The 17,369-nt window shown below is 44.2% G+C and overlaps 1 protein-coding gene across 1 annotated transcript in view; it reads right to left on the bottom strand.

The window, feature by feature from the left end:
- Positions 1 to 17,369, bottom strand: part of LOC138570121 (sodium/iodide cotransporter-like) — a 636,461-nt gene that overhangs the window by 51,271 nt on the left and 567,821 nt on the right. The window contains exon 16 of the mRNA XM_069648754.1: positions 10,587 to 10,702. Coding sequence (XP_069504855.1) covers positions 10,587 to 10,702 — 116 coding nt within the window. The remainder of the gene's footprint in view (positions 1 to 10,586; positions 10,703 to 17,369) is intronic.

Below are 17,369 nucleotides of genomic sequence, written 5' to 3'. Positions count from 1 at the left end.
GCCCATTCTCTAGGTGGATTGAAGCAGGGCCCTGTTCACACCCAGATGCATTTAGAGCAGCTAAATTTCTAGTAAGGGAGGTCTTCCCAAGATGGGGAGTGTGTGAGGTGTTAAGATCAGACAATGGCCCACATTTCGCAAACGAAATGTTCCAGCATATTACATCCTTGTTGAACATAAAACATAAATTTGCATGTGCATACCACCCACAGGCTAACGGTGTATGTGAACGCCTGAATGGCCTATTAAAGGAAGCTATAGCAAAGATAAAGCAAACAACTAATAAGAATTGGTTATACTGTCTTCCATTAGCTCTATTTGAACTAAGGAATAGGCCAGGGTCCGACCACCACCTCACCCCACACGAGGTGGTTACCGGACGTCAGATGAGACTTCCCCTAACGCCAACATCAAGAGCATTTACTGACAATGAAAGTAGTGCCGATGTCTTTGGAGATGAAATGTACCAATATGTGTCTTCTTTGATTACTAGTGTAGTGTTTGTGTCTCAACAGCTCGAGCGCACACGGGGCGGGTCTAACAGCAGTCAACAAGAAGACGCGGATAAAGAATTGGACAAAGAAAGACTTTGTAAAGTTACTAAAGGTGATCACGTATTGCTTCTCAACTTCAATAGAAGGTGGAGAGACCCCAGATTTACTGGCCCACATCTAGTAGAAGAGGTATCAACAAGAGCAGTAAAACTACAGGACAAGCGCGCCTGGAACCACCTACACGATGTAAAGATCTACAGACCTCAGACCCGCCCCAGCGCCACCGACAGGTCTGTTGGAAGAACAACAACGTCGCCAGCGGAAGAAGGAAGTTCTATCACAACCAACGACCCAAGTGTCCCCATACCCTGTCACTTACCAAATTGCCCAGAGACAATAACTGAAGAAGAAAAGGGTGATCCCCATACTGCCCACCCCATGGTCACGCGCTCCAAGAGTAAAAGTATTTCAGCCAATTGAACAAAAACCCCTTGCCCATTGACCCCTACCCCAACTACGAGTAATAACTGTACTAAAGGACATTATATTGCACAATACACATGTAAACACGTGAATGTTTTCTCTTTTTTTTTTCTCTCGCACATGCAGGAACTGCGTATTATTGTACTGTTAAGAAATTAGAAAACTAACAAATTCATTGCCCAGGAGTAGATGGTACCCCCAGACGATTACTACCCAGAAGAATTGTCACACCAATTTGTATATGAAATAAAAAGGCCAACGTATCTGAAAAAGAGAAGGGTACGTGTGTACTACACGGCATTCCTCTTGGCCATAGAACATTCAATGCCCCACCTCCACCCATACCTGCCTGCCCTAAGAGATAGGTCGCTTAGATTGGCGTGGGAACAACTCTTCGCCTGGGCACTGAATGACTATCTGATAGGGAGAGCTTAATTAACAACTAATATTTAATAATAAGCGTATTGAGAATTTTCAGGCGGGCAACTTTAACATCGCAAGAATAAGCTGCCGGACCGCAGCAAAGGTAAGAGCAAAATGCCGGTGAAATTAGCATATGTAATAAAAATAATAGGAATTTTGATGATCACCGGGTTTTTGGCTGCCTCTGTATGGCAGTACAGCTGTGCTATCGATATTATTGCTGTACCCAAACCTAATACACCCCCATCCCCAGCTGCAACAGGTGTCAAGTCAGGTGATATCAGTAAAACTATACACAAACAAAATAGAGTTAAACGCAGCACATACTCAGATAATAAAGGTATTGATAATTATATTCAAGATTCAGCACATGTCTCAAACAACATATGGTATCAACACATGACCCGCATTGGTAAGCAGACAACAGAAGACAGCTGTTACGTCTGCTCATTAATACCATACGCCATGAGCGCGTCCCGAACATTTGTGGCTACTGAAATAGATGAAAAGACAGCACGATGCATTATATACTTGGCACTGTTCCAAACGAAAGGAAGATTTCAAGGGACAGTGGTGCACATGACGTGGAAAACACGAGATTCATACCCATATGAAAACAACTTCCTCAAGACCTATTTGAGTTATCACAAAAGAAGTTTACATGCTGAAGCATTCAGATACATAATAAGTGGTCCTGCAAAAGGGGAAACAAAGAAAGTAACATTGCAGTATTTGCCATGTGATTGGTATGAAACTGAAGTTCCTGGTAAACTAGGATGCTGGGAGAGGCCACTGGTGACGATAACAGGGAAGGTGCACTTGGATAACAGCTGGGAGATAGGAGTGATTGGAAGCAACATGGTGACAAAGGAAAATATCTCAACTATTGAGGCACACAACCACAGGTGTTGGACAACTTGGATTAAGTACATACCAATGCTCACATGGGTAGAGACAGATGAAGACCCAATAACAATCCTGCCGCTGACTGAGCCTAAGGTATGCTACCAACATAAAGGGGAAGTGGACGTAGGATACAACACCAATTGTGCCAGCGTGATGGAGTTGCCTGAGGGGGGAGCAGGAACAGCAGTAATAATGGATCATTACTGGGCCTGTGGAGAAAAAGCATACCACACACTGCCCCCCCTGTGGAATGGTGTATGCACAATGGTGCACGTCAATGTACCATCACTGGTGGTACCCAAGAAGCATGTGAATGTGGCAAGCTTTCCCACAATGGATGAAGGGGACAGGAGAAAGAAGAGATCAGCACCACCCCAAGAGGAGCAAGAGAACAGGACCAACAGCAACAAAACCATCCTGAAGAGAAGGAAAAGACAAGGAGAACCTCTGACTGGAAATTATCTATGGGGAAGGTCGGAAACAGCACTAACTTCTATTCCGCCAGAACATAGACTATTCAGCAGGGCAGCAATGTTCTTCTCCTCAATAATACACCCAGGACTGCAGGCTTACGCAAACGCAAAATGGCTCCAGATAACTAGATGGGAATTAATGATGACCATCAGTTCCACAGTGAATGGATTTAACGCAATAAAAGAGGAGTTGCGAGCTGTAAGGATGGTAGCACTCCAGAACAGATATGTATTGGACCTTCTCACAGCCATGGAAGGAGGAGTATGTGCAAAGATTGGACAATCATGCTGCACGTTCATACCTGCCAACGATGCTGACAACTGCACACTAACTGAAGCAGTTTCACAATTGGCCCAGATGCACTCCAAAATGATGGATGAAAGCAACGGCGTAAAAAAGGATGAGAGCTGGTTTTCGTTATTATGGTCATGGATGCCATCTTGGCTGTCAGATGGACTGAAAATAATAGTTGGTTGTACTATTTTGGCTGGAGCTATACTGATCATAATAAGATTTTGGAAGGCCCGGAAGGCACGCACCACTGACGAATTGCTTGAAATGGTTGGGATGCACTCCTTGATGCCAGTAGATGACGGCCAACACACAGGCATGATAATACAAGAAAGGAGGAAGTTGCGAAACCAGATAATCACCAACCATCTGGACCCACCTTCAGTGAAGATGGAAAACCCAAGGAACCCCAGGAGTTACATAGGGAAATGGGTATACTGTACTCCTGGAGGTACGTGTGAATATATGTACTGGTCGTTTGAAGATCATGTTAACCACTATGGACATCTAGGAGGGATAACTAAAGTATGGAGAGTGAGAGGAGATAACGAAAAGGATATGTTTGTGGTCGACAAGTCGACCAGAGGGGGGACTGAAGTGGGAGAATGGAAAAACAGACTCCCGTCCCTGTCCTCTCGCGCCTGGCCTAAAGGATCACGACCCAGACACCCGCCACAAGAAGAGTTTGCCCATCTACAAGACGACCAAATACCCTGGTACAGGAACATACGGATGTGTCCATCTGCCTGCCCGACAGCACGACCTGCCCATGTTGACACCTGCGGCACGGATCAACTAGATTAAAGCCAACACATCGTTAGAGATGCCATGACGACCTAGCCAACGATCAACGCACCTGTGCAAATATACACGCTGGACACTCCCGCACCAGTCTACATGAAGAATATACTCAGTGCTATGACGCAGGCGACAGACATACTCACGGACGTGCATCTTTATTATTTTTCATATAGGCCTTTTAAATGCAGAAACGCAAGACGCACCACGAACTCACCTAAAGAGCTTGCTACGCTTATCAATAATGAGAAATATAACGAAGACATGATTCTGGTCATAAGACAATATGTTACTATAACCTAAAGCGCCGTGCACCAAATGGTTCTACCTATACACTAGGCCCAAGTAGGCCGCAAGCAAGAGTTCCACGAACGTAAAAGGAACAAGAGTCGAGTTGCTGATCCTGCAGAAGGAGCCCGACGAGAGCAGACAGCCAAGGTCGTAATGTTGCAAACCCACATTCCGAAAGCAGACCATCAAAGGCACGATGTTGCAACTCCGCATGCCGCACACCAACGTTAAGGTCACATCTGCAAAATTAAACTAAGCGCACAATGGAAAAACAATATTAAATGGTGAAAAATCTGCCTCAAACACGGTCCCACCTCACGTGACCAAGCCGAACCTGACAGGATGCCAAGCCCAGAAGAAAGGAGGCGTCTGGATCCCTCAGTACGGGACACAGGCAGATACACTTGAAAGGCTCAATGGGCATCTGCGACAGTGGGAGCAGTCGGCCTACCAGCTCATGAATAAGTCTTCCCATTGTCCAACACGTACTTATAGTGAAACATTGTTGCACATACAGGTACACCGCGAGCTGGGAACAGCGATGGTCCCAGGCTGGGAGGCTCGCGAATGCACCAATCAGAACATGGGGCTCTTATCACTGACGCCATTAGCTTGACCAATCAATAGTGGTCTTCATGTAACAATTCTCATGTATCTAATTGTAGGGACAACCCAGATATATCACCTGACCCACCTTGTCCACTAATATTGTTCTCTATACGTATGCTATACTAACCCTACCACTCGAGCAACCAATCCAGAGTGGAAATAGGTTTTTTCTAAACTTTGTAAGATGACGCAAGTAGCGCGTCATAATAAGGTAAAAAGGGCCTGCGAGCCCACGATTGTGTGTGTGTCAGGACGGACGCGTACGCTCCTTGACCCATCCCTGCCGTTTGTGTTTAATAAACAGCAGAAGTCACCTTGCTTCTTGTGTGTGTTGCATACTCTATCTCGTTTGGGATACACGGGAGGAGTTGGGGCCTCCCTGCCCGGAGGTCTGCGGACGGCCCGGCCGACCCCGGCAGAATTTCCCCCCGACACCCTGAATCTGGGGCATCTTTGGTATGACCCGAGGCTTATTCCGGGGAGAAGCGTCGGTACAATCAAGGCTGCCTTCCAAGAAATGGTGAGCTAAAAACAGACCACCGATTGTTTATCCTTGGCAGCTGGGTGGGCATGCTTGGCGAATAAAACCATGTTGGACTGCAAGAGCTATTTGATGGATGTTAAATCACCATTTGCACACTCCTTATATATGAAATTATGATTCAACATCCTTACATCCTCACAAATGCTTGATATAAAACAAAAAAAGTTTGTTTCCCTTTTTGTGAAATCATTTCTGAATCTCTCCAACATTTCTTGTTTATTTGTCCGGGGTACTCCAGAATTAGTCTGGGCCACCTATGATTGTGCCTTTAAGAATCGTGGAGAATGCACTTTGGCAATTGCTGAATCTCTGTGCAGGAATTCTCTTCTACCTGAATGTGCTGTTTACTGTGTCTCATTTTTGAGTCAGAGCCTGGAGAATGAGACCAACCAAACTTATCGATTAACGTTCTTTTGAATGTTTTATTAATTATTCTTCTTTGTATATTTTCAAAGTGCCTTTTATGGATTTTGTTTAGTGTTTGCCTGCTTTTATGGTATCATACCAAAACAAAGTACTTTTTTACTTGACTTGAACAAAGCTTGTGGGTGTTGTTTTTTACCCAATCATTGGCTGCCTATGGCCATGCTAGTCCCTATGGCCATGGGCCGCCTGTCCCTCACCCCACCCACTCCCTGCTCCTCCCCGCCCAAAACACATCCATCTGTGTTTTGACCTTGCCCTATCGAACAGTGACATCAACTTTGTGCTGCCTAGGGCCTGCCAGTGCTATTTCTACCAGTGTTCGATTGCTAAGGCTTAATTGCAGATGCAAATAAGCATCTGGGGTAATACAAATTTCTTAAACAAGTGTGTCTTGAGCCACTTGTTTCTAAGCAATGTGTGTGTCCTTATATCGGTCACTTGCACCGCAATGCCAACTGCTTTGGCTTGTGTGAAGGTATTAGATATGCATTTGCCAGGCACTGACATAATTTTCCAGCTGTTGACCTCTTTTTTCTAGGTTATGGTACTGCTTGGCAAATGCCTGTCCCATGTCTACACAAAAGCCAAAACTTTTGGCTTTGTCAATGCTTGTTTATTTTTTTGTATATGAATAAACAACGTTCTACCTACTTACCACAGAGACACAAGATGCACGTTTGGAGCAGAAAACATAGGGAAACGGACATATACGCTTCTTTAACTGTAATGAGGCCACTGGGCCACAAAATCTACACATTAACACCCAGGCACAGTTGTCTTACATAATATACTCGACGATTTTCACCAGTGCACTCATTCAACAGGTTATCGGCATCCTTGATTCAAGAAACACAAATAAAACACTGCACAGTTTTCTATTGTGATTTGTAATTTTGTAATAGTTTGGAGGCGCACCCACTAGCAACAAGAATACTCTTTCCTTATGTTGATTGTGGTTTTGTTGGAAAGGGTACCCTCTTGTTACCAAGGAAAATCTAATACGTACCTAGGGTGCATTTTGTGCAAGCCGTTACTTCACATTCTAGCTGCCAGCATCACCCACTTTACATTCCTGACATTGTCTGATGTTGCATGCGCCTGAGTTTGGCCTGTCCGTTTGATGTATTTGTTCACATCAGTCTCTTTTCTCTTTCCATCATTGTACCAGTCCCTGCCTGTTACTCCATGTCAGCCCTGGAATGCTGCTGTCGGACAGTAACCATTTATTACCGGCCATGTCCTGCTCCTTAAATTCTTTTTCTATTAAGGTGATGTATTCTTTCCCAACTAAGAATGACTCCTTGCTTGGTATTAGGCAGAATCCTGTGCAGTTCCCTTGGGGAACACTGCAAAAAGATTAAGACTACAGGAGTAAGCAGTTAACCCAATTGGTAGCAGTCTGTACCACCCAGATTTACCTGGTAGCTGTGGCTGAGCAGTCAGACTTCTCTCAAGAAGAGTAGGGCAGTATGTAGAGTATACACAATAGGGTAAAAAACACAGTAGAGCAAACAAACACTGACCAGAGCTTTGTATAAAAAGTATATAATTATTTATTTAAAACACACTTTAAGTCATATACTAGCACTCTCAATCAAAAGCAAGTCAAAACACAGTCAAGTAAAGTATACACACCTCCCTTAATAACTATCAGACAAGTCAGGGTTAAAACACTATTTACTAGAACAGAGGTGAGCGCTTAACCAAGATGGCACTCTAATAATGTAGTTAAAGGGAGAGAAAAAGGCAGAGCATAGAAATAAAACAGTTCCCAACACTTTTAAGAGTTGAGAGCAAGGGGAGAAAGGCAGGTTATACTGTAGAACCAAAGTTCTTAAGCCGGGCCCACTTTAAAAGGAGCAAAGTGAAATGTGCCCAGGATCACACGGTTTAAAGTGCACTAAAAGTCTTTGCAGAGTGTTCAAAAGAGGTTGGGGTGATTCAAAAGATAAAGGTAGAAGGCCTGGGGCCAACCCAGTTTAGAAGCCAAGGTTTTAAGGGTCACCTTTAGCAATCTGTGGAAAGGGAGGCCAGGCAGGACACAGTACCTTAAAGAGAAAGGAAGCTCCGGCGGGGGCAGTTGTTCCTGGCAGTGATTGAAGTTTGTGGTTCCGACCAGGGTAAGAGAAGATCTCGTCGAGGAGGAAACATGGAGTTGTTGCACTGCATAGGGATGAAACCAGCCGCGGAGTTCCCGATTAAAAGGTGCGGTCCTTTTATTTGCGGTCAAAAGTGGTGAGCTTGGCACGGGTGATTCGACCAAGAGAAGTCTTTGGAAGGCGAAAAGGGTGAACTGGTTGATCCCGCCAGCTCAGAGGAAGAAGACTCGACCGGCAGAAGATCTTCTCTTGTCGTCGGGAAAGTAGTGAGGTGGCTGCAGCAGGGCTTCACCGGTGGTGTCATCGTTGCAGATGGCTCAGCTTCTTCCCTCTTTGGATTCTTAGGTCCTGTGACGACTTCTGAAGTTCCAGTCCCAAAGGCCCTGCTTTTATGCAGCAAAACCCCCATTCATCAGCCTAGCTGTCAATCACACATGCTAAGTGGTGAGCCGGGCGGCTCACCACTGGGCCAATCAGAGTAGAGTGTGACTTGGTTTGCTGAGGCAACGCAGTCTAGGGTGCCAATTCCCCCCTCCACCCTGGAACCCAGACAGAGTGGCACCATTTGGAGGGCTTCTGTAATGCCCCTGTATTTCCCCATTGCCAGGCGCCGGAATAATTTGCAAGTTCGGCGCCAGCCTGCCGAATTTACCGGCGCGGCTACCGCCAGACTTGTAATAAGGGCCATTGTCTTGAAAGCTGGTCGTTGGCCAGTCCCCATCCCAAAATTTTGTGAGAGGATGGGATCTGAAGTTGCTTTCAAGGACTGCATAAGACATCTACTTAGATCTAAACTAGGGAAGGTGTAACTTCCTGTTCCCTGTCTGTAGCCAGCCTGAACAATAACCAGTGTGTGATCCTATTCCTTTTATTGGCAAAGACCTGTGAATTACCCTAATATTTCCATTTTATGCAAGGCCGCTAAATCTTCACTGATAAGCTACAAACATCCTTCTCTAACGCGTGATCAAGACATGAAGAACACTTGTTATTCATTATGAGACAAGAACAGATAAGACACCTACCAAACTCCCTAGAACACACACAGACACAAGATGATACACAATGCAAAGTACAAAGGAGCAGATAGGGCACATAGCCTGGGAATGATGGGGAGTACTTTTAATTGGAATTATTGCAGACAATGGACTTATCACCTCCCACCATATGTCTACTGCATATCTTGACGTCTTGACAAAGTGTCCAAGGTTGGTGAGTAAATGGCCAACCAATGGAAATGCCTATTGCCACACCATCTATAATGAACAGAGCCAACAAATCAAGTATAGATGTAATGATGTAATAAAGTTAGAATCTGTAATAGGATGGATCCAGGAGGGGCCATCAGATATGTTTTAGCCAATGATGGACTAACACCTATTTAGTCTACATGTAGCTTGGGATACTAACCAATGCAAAATACATATAGGTTTTGAAATCGATATTGATGTAGGACTTCATTAATGAGGTGTTTGTGATATAAAAAGCTGCTAACACTCATTGTAATTGTCACGGCCGAGATTCTGTGTTTTGAATAAAGCCCTTTTTTTACGCGCATGTTGCGTACTCCATTATTGAGTATTAACTTTTATGCTATTACCAATTTGGGCCCTCCTTTACAAAAGTGCCCGGAGCATCCCAGATTTGCTCCTGCTACTTTATACCTTATTCAAAAAGTCAACAACTGGAGCAAAGGGGGAGCTTCCTAGAGCATTTCAGATGCTTAAGTGTGAATATGATTCACATAGTTTGCTCAAGAGTTCTCTGAGATGCTAAAGGCAGCTCTGGATTTCCCATAGTTTAGACTTTGTGAATCAGGTTCCTCCTGATTTGCTACTGTGAAAATCTTTGTGAATCAGGTCAACTGCATTTATATATATATCATATGTGGATAGCGTTAAAACGTGTAGTCGATGTGGCTTTTGAAGATCTGACATGTAGACTCCTGATATAAATGTTTTTCTACCTTGCCTGAGGGATTTTATACGCTTTCTCTTCTCTATATTTTATTTCACATCATATATACCTATAGTTTATGTATGACATTTCTATTAAAAATCATTTGTATTTAATGTGTTTATAAAAGTAGACTTGGAGTGATGTTCTAATTTCATTTAGTAAATACTTTATCACTTGAGGTCTTTACATTGCATTGCTACAGTGTTGTGGATTTTTGTCACTTTCGATGGGATGGGATGCCACTTAGGGTGTGTTCATTTTCATACTAAACTACTAAAAAGTGCGTCTGGGTTTCTGGCTTCAGGGTACAGGGTACTGCTATCAAACAGGGAGAGGAGTGACAAAGTTGTCACATTGAATAATCAAGAAAACATGATTAAGTTCCCTATTGAGAGAGGGCTGAGAGGACTTGTCCTTGGGCGACAATTGAATACATTGGAAGTTCGTGATTAATAAAAATTCACATTATTTTGAATATTTAACATTAATTATTTCTTGAGCAACCATGTACTTGTCACCATAGATAGCAAAGGCAGGACTGCACCATACTTATCGTGACACAAACATAGCAGGATTATATGTGAAAACCATGTAGTTTGCACAATTCTAGGGTGATACAGTCTTTATAATTTGCTGCTAGAAAACCACTTGCTTTTGCATTATTAAGCTTCCAACACCAACGGATCGGTATTCTTTTTTAAGGAGGTGAGCATTAAACAAATGGCAGCCCCTTTGATGAGCGGTGGTATGCCATTTTTCCATATTGTTCCAAACTCCAAGTCTACTCACCAAGTCGTGGCTCTCATCTAATGGTTTGTTCTTCTCTGCTGGCTGAAAAGGCTCCTCGTGCTTCAAAAGGTCCCACCAGAGCAGCCCTGGAGCAATCGTGTCCCTCTTGGTAGGACCTGGGCTCCCAACACAATGTTCAGATTGTTAGACAGCAGTAATGAGTGTCGTATGCAAGCGTTAATACAAGTCAGTGTCAGCGACTTAAAAAGAAACTGATGCTTGCTTGATTGGTCTTAAGCTTCATAGCACAAAAAATCTATCACTGCAGCTCAGTAGAGTTGACTTTTTATTTTTTTATAAAGCCTTCAATTAAAACAGAACATCACAAATTTTACATGAGACGACAAACAATAATTTGTTAATGATGTATGTGGTTTCCATAATTGTATGATTTGCAATTTGAGTCACACATTATCCATTATGTAATCAAGCATTTGTGTGTCTTTGCGGAATGCTGCCATTGAGAAGGAAGAAGCTTGCTTGATAGAATCATCACAATCACGTGGATTGTATTTCCCTATGTAAACATGCCAAACATTGTTGGCAAAAAGCAAACTAAATAATTCAACATTGAAGAAGAATCTTCACAAAAAAGGACAAAACTTCAACAGATTCCTAAAAGCAAAGGCAGCACACTGCGTTAAGCCATGAACATGACATTTTTAAAGATGGTTCTGCCACAATATGGCATTTTGGTTCTAGATACACCTCTCCCCAGACATCCTAGCTGATGATAGATTTCTTGGGTTACTCACATTCCTGGATTGAAAATATTTAAAATGGCAAGACATTTGCTTGCTCATAACATTTTATTGGTTTTACTGTAATGTGAACATAGTTCAAACCATTGGCCTACAGAAACCTCTGCTAGAATAACTCATATTAGCTTTCAAACTATTTAAGTTATGTTATGTTATGTTGACTTATACCGTGAACCGTTAACGCCCGGGGTGCTTATATAGCACACCGGTGCATGTGTTAGTAATTTTATTGGCTAACTGCAAATACTATGCAGGGATGGAACAATGCATTAGAAGTCTAAGTCCCAACAACCTCTTCGGCAGATGTTCCAAAAAGATATGATGGGTACAGGGCAGTTCATTCTCAAAGGGAAAAACAAGCATTTTAATCTTAATTGGCTGAAGGAATGGTGTGCAAGGAGAAAGCTTTTAGACTCGTTAGCAATCTCAGGATCTCAACGGATTAATTCTGTACAGATACTTCGAGTTGGAGATGATGGCCCTCATTACAACTGTGGTGGTCTGGAAATAAGTGTGCCGGTCGCACCGTACTGGCACCCTTTCCGGACCGCCACAGTACAACTCTGTGGGTAGAGGCGGTTGCGCCCAGCAGGTCTGATCTGCTGGGCGCAACAGCACCAACCCGCAGAGTTTTCAAGGAAGAACTGGCACAGTTAGCAACAGTGACGGTGCTTCTGTCTCCCCACTCCCATGGAGTCCTATTGGGCTCCGTGGGAATGGAGAACAACATTTTCTGGTGCCAGACTTCCAGATCCGCCGGGACTTGTAGTGGTACCGGGAAGTTAGGCGCCGGTAAAGTGTTAAAAGTGTTACTGCCGGACTCGTAATGAGGCCCGATATCTGTACTGAGAGACTCAGAGGAAAAGAGATTGGTTGGTCAGATGAGATCTGAAAGAAGCTTAACTGATGGTTCCCATCCATACCTCCCACAGGAGGTTCTTTTTGTTTTAGTGGCAGGGAGTGAAGTACCATTTCACCTCCCACCCTTTAGGCTATGCATGAGCCACAAGGTGCTTCAGCAAACTCATGTAGCCGATAAGAGCCTTTCTCAGGGCAAGAGGGGTACAGATGATAATTTATCAAGAGTACATACGTTTGATGGCCAATCACGATCTTTGATTCAGAATTGGCTAAACCTTACAACCTCCCTTTTGCAGAGCCTGGGATTCAGTATCAACCTGGAGAAAATAGTGGAAGCCCCTTCTCAGAGCATGCAATTTCTGGGCTTTGGATGTCCACTATACATCTTCCATGGTGCAAAGTGGTAGAGATAAAACGGAACTGAAGAAGGCCATTGTCAAACCGGTGGTGTCCTTAAGACATCGAGTATGGTGCATATATATCCTTTCCTCTTCCATAAAAGGCAGTTTTCCAGCCACCTTCACAACAGGGCAATGAAGAGGTTAAAGATAAGGGCATGCCACAATGTTGTGGACTACACAGGCTGAGTTTCTCTTCCGGGAGGAAACAGAAGAGCAGGGTTAGTGATTAAGGAATGTGGCGATCTGAAAAGGCAGAGCTATTTATGTTTCATTACCCGATCTTTGCTTAGACTCAGATGCCAGACTTAAAGGTTGGAGGCAAGTTGTGGTTCAGTTTTGACTGGAGGTCAATGGTTTCAACAAGAATCTCTTCGACACAAAGTGTTTAGAGATTCCTGTCGGGTCCTTTGCTGTCTACAATTTAAAGAAAGACACATTCTCAATGTGCGGTAATCCATCTGATGGACAATGAGACCATGCTAAGGTATATCTATAGGTCAAAATGCTTTTCAGATTTGGAGGTGAGCATTTGGTAATTTGGCCTGAGGTATCACATTAGGGTTGAGGCAGAATATTTGCAACGGACCAAAAATTTGGTCATGGACTGATGCTCTTGCAACTTGTCAGACGCTAGTGATTGGAAACTGCACAGGGCATTTTGTTTGTACCCAGAGGAGCCCTGGCATCCCTTTCAGACCATCTTTCTCAGATATGGGGTAGAGAGGTTCACAATACATTCCCCACACATGTGAGGTACCGTTTTCATTGGGAAACCTGTGGAAACTCAGGAAGGTAGGCCATGTGTTGTTGGCTGCGTGTTTCGGTGGGTGACCAGAGTGAAATGTCATTTTCCCGATTTCCTCCCAAACTATGGAATCTTTCCCTACATAGTTGTTGACTGACCTGCGCAAATCACCCCATCCTAAACTTGGAATATTGTCTACTTTTCAGAAGTGTATGCCTTTCTGGCTTCCCATTCAGCTTTCTTACCCTTTTCTTCCATTCCGTCCACGCATGTCCTATTGGACAAAAAACGCCAAAATCGCCTACCTCTCACAAAACGGCTGATTAGCATATCAAAATATGTTATTTTGGTTTCTATTCAATCTGTTGAAAGCCTGGAAAATGGCAAATCCAGCACAGCAAACCATTTGTTCCTAGCTCTTACAAGGAAAACACCACATGCTTCTTTGTACAACATTTTATTGCCATTTTCTGAAAAAAGAACAAATGTTCTCCTTTTTGGTCATTTTCTCTCACCCCCGTACAGCAAACTAGGATTCCTGGGTGGCGTTACGACCGCCTACATGTGGGAAAAAAGGGGTCAAGGAATTGAATGGCAACATACCGAAATCACCAAAAAAGGCCTTGGCACTGGGGGGAAATACCCATGGCAGTTAAGGGGTTAAGACAGTAAAGCCCCAGAGGTGATATCATTTTTAAGGTAGCTCAGTTAGTAAATGCTCCAAATGCAGATTGTGCACAGGAATATGTAACACCTGTGTTCAGCACCTGGCTTAATCTTCCGGTGGGATAATAGGCAGAGTGAATGCATTCAGCTTCCAATGCAACAGCATTTTCCAGGTCGATTAGTTCAGAAAAAGTGGTGGAAAACACTATTACTGTCGCATTTCTAATTGGCCACGTTTTCGTGCATTTTCTGGGTGGAATTCGGGAGCCGAGTGGACACACCAGGACCCCCTGTATTTCCCGCTCCACCAGACAAATGCGTCCTTAATGCCAACATCGATTCTCATGCTGGAAATAAGGAAAGGGATTCCTTTGGGATCTGCTTGGAAATTAAACCTGGTAAAAGCGGGCGGAATCCAGAGGAAGCCATTGTCAATTTTGCCAGCAATCACTAATTGCGCAAGGTAATTACACTCTTGCAAAGTGGAAAAGCAATGTGATTTCACCTGCCTTTTACGCTAAAAGCTTCCATTTTGTGGCGGAAAAGTAAAAACGTGCGCCAATGGAAGTGGTCCACTCCATGCAGTTTACTTTGCGCCTTGATGCTTGGGGGTTTTGCATGATGCTACACATGTAATAAATAAATACATTTAACATGACCTCAGATACTTGGCAATTTGTGATCAGAATGAGAGAGCATGGCATGTCGCTGGTAAGAGGGTGTCCTGTGCTTCTTGAGTGCGTTGGCAAATGCCCTTAATTGCCATCTCGCGTTAAGCAGGTGCTTAAACCCGTCAGTGTGGATTGCGCAATAATAAGTCGACAGAGGTATTTCAAATGGCCAATTTCGTTTTTTGGGTGACATTGTAAAGCTGGGAGAATGTTGCCCAGCATGTGCCACTTTCTCTGCGGAGTGAATTGTGCCTACCCCGAGGAAGAAGTGTGAAAAACCCGCAAGGGCACTGTTCCCTGCTCTTTCTGTGTGTGTTCTCCACAGGGCGACAGATGCCGACTCAGACATGGGTAAGTCTCTGGTGGCAAGCCTGTACCCTAGTTGATGTGGCAAAGGATTCCAGACTTCTGAGGCTGATAACATTAGTAGCATTGAGTTACATGTCATCTGACAGGTATGTGTGATAAAGTTGCAAAGCAGAGCTGTTAGTGGGCTAAAGCAGGAGGCAATGTCTGCCCACCCTCAAAGGGTACGTACAACCAAAAGTAATAGGCCCTCCCTACATCATGGCTGTAGGGGCCAGGCTCCAAACCAGGGCAAGAATGCCCTCTACTCATCCATGCCCACGAGTAGGGTACCCCTCGTGCTTCAGGAACTCTGTTGAGCCACCTCTGTGCTTTCCAGGTGATACTAAAGTTATTTAAAGCCAGAAGTCTAAAAAGTAATCGCTTAATTGCAGCTGGAAATTAGCTCCTGGCGTGATCAAAATGTCTTAACCAAGTGTGACATCATCCCCTACATTTATAAGCAATATGTGTGTTCTCGAGTTTCTTCATCCACTGAATTACTGTTAGAAACAAAGGCAAGAGTTGTGTCTCTTGTGTAGGCATTAGGAAGGCAGTTGCCAGCCTCTGGCATAATATGCCCATGTTCTTCCAATATTGGCTAGCTGTTGCCCTCTTATGGCCAGGTAGAACCATTGTGGCAGTGACTGGCAAATGCCTTTCCCCTGCAGACAGAAAAGCGGAAATAAGAGGCCAATTCAAGACACGGAACAAATAGAAGTTAAGACAGACTGCAGCTGCCATTACAGTGTTAGGGAGAATATGTTGAGTGTTCAAACAAGGAGGTATGTATTAAGCAAGCAGTGAGACAAGGGAGAGGCAAAGAAAGGCCGGAGGGGCTCTTTGAATAATGTAACAGGGCAGAGGACCCATGCTCTGCCGTCCTAGTAACATATGAGAGAATCAAATAGATCAGGCTTTGAAGCAAATGTTAAACGAGAAAGGAACAGAGTCCAGCTCTGCATTCAGAATAACAAAGGCAAAGAAAGGCTAGGCTCTGAAGCCAGCATGAGATGAAATTAGAGGGACCAGACTCATCGTGAGAGGCTGGCCCGGCCCTCGCAGGGGCTCTAGAGGGGCAGCCCAGATAGGGGGCTGCCCCTCTGGCCACCCCCTTGGGTCCACATACACCCCACCTACTAGGCATCCCCCGGGTCTGACACATCCGCAGACCTGGGGAGTGCTTATAAGGGGGTGGGCTTGCGATTGCTCATCCTCCTTATTTGCTGTACCCTCCCCGGAGGACAGTCAGAGCAGCAACATCACACACCTGGTCCCTCTACTCCCATAACAGGGCTTACTCAGAGTTACAAACAAGATTTCCTCTTTCTTTGAAACACCCATCTTTCCATTCCAAGACACACAAACACGTCTCCTTGCCCCACACAAAAAAAGTAGCAACTTGCAGTTGGTAGAAAAGGCTGAAACTCCTTTATTTGGCAGGAGTCCACTTACAGGTGATCTGCCTCTTAACGAGCTGGCGTCCTAGCTGTGACCCACTGGATGTTATTTTAATTTCCTCTCTCTTACCATGAGCTCATAGTCAGATGAAAAATCCAGAAATGCAACATACAAAGACATGTTCTTTGCTGATGCATCCTTTAATGTTCTTCGCTTTTCTTTTCTTCTTTTCTCTTGTTTTATACAGTGATATTTGTAATTTAATACGTACTGCTATTTTAATTCTAATTTTGTGAAAAGTCGAGTTCTTTGACTAAAACACAATAAATAAATAAAGCAAAGTCCTCAAGATGTCCCCTGTCCCCCCCAGATTTGATGTGTCTCCTACGCCCCTGATTGCTGCTGGCCCCACACGGACAAGGGGCTTTGAGAAGTGTTTCCCTTGTAACTCGTAATCTAAGGCAAATAAACAAAAAAGAAGACAATTCTAGAATACTCAATCTTCGTCTTACAGGTCTCTCTTTCAAGATTGTGACAAAGACCTAACAATACCGACAACCTATTATCTTTGCAGCGGGTCTCTCGCTGATGACTTAAGAGTGCCTGAGTGGGAAGGACCTACGATTGAGTCCCAGGGTGAAAACCTGGTTGAGCTCCAACCTCCACTGACTTCGCAAGTGACGCCCATGGACCAGAAAGTCACAGTAGGAGCTCAACTGTATGCCCATGAATGCAGCCAAGTGGAGCAAGCTGAGGGAGTAACCCTGAGGGGAAACTTGAACCTCAGCCAATTGCTCCCACCGGAACTGGAATTTACAATGACCACGACTAACATCAAAAAGAAATCAAATACGCCTTCCTAAAGAGGAGATCTCGAAGTACGGGAGACCTGGAACCCTCCCTCTTTTTTGGCTGTGTCACTCCTCTGCCTG

The sequence above is a fragment of the Ambystoma mexicanum genome, chromosome 1p, assembly GCF_040938575.1.
Source record: "Ambystoma mexicanum isolate Mex_15411 chromosome 1p, UKY_AmexF1_1, whole genome shotgun sequence".
In the NCBI taxonomy this organism is placed as follows: domain Eukaryota; kingdom Metazoa; phylum Chordata; class Amphibia; order Caudata; family Ambystomatidae; genus Ambystoma; species Ambystoma mexicanum.
The sequence above is the reverse complement of the archived record's forward strand: the minus strand, read 5'-3'. Positions and strand labels throughout refer to the sequence as shown.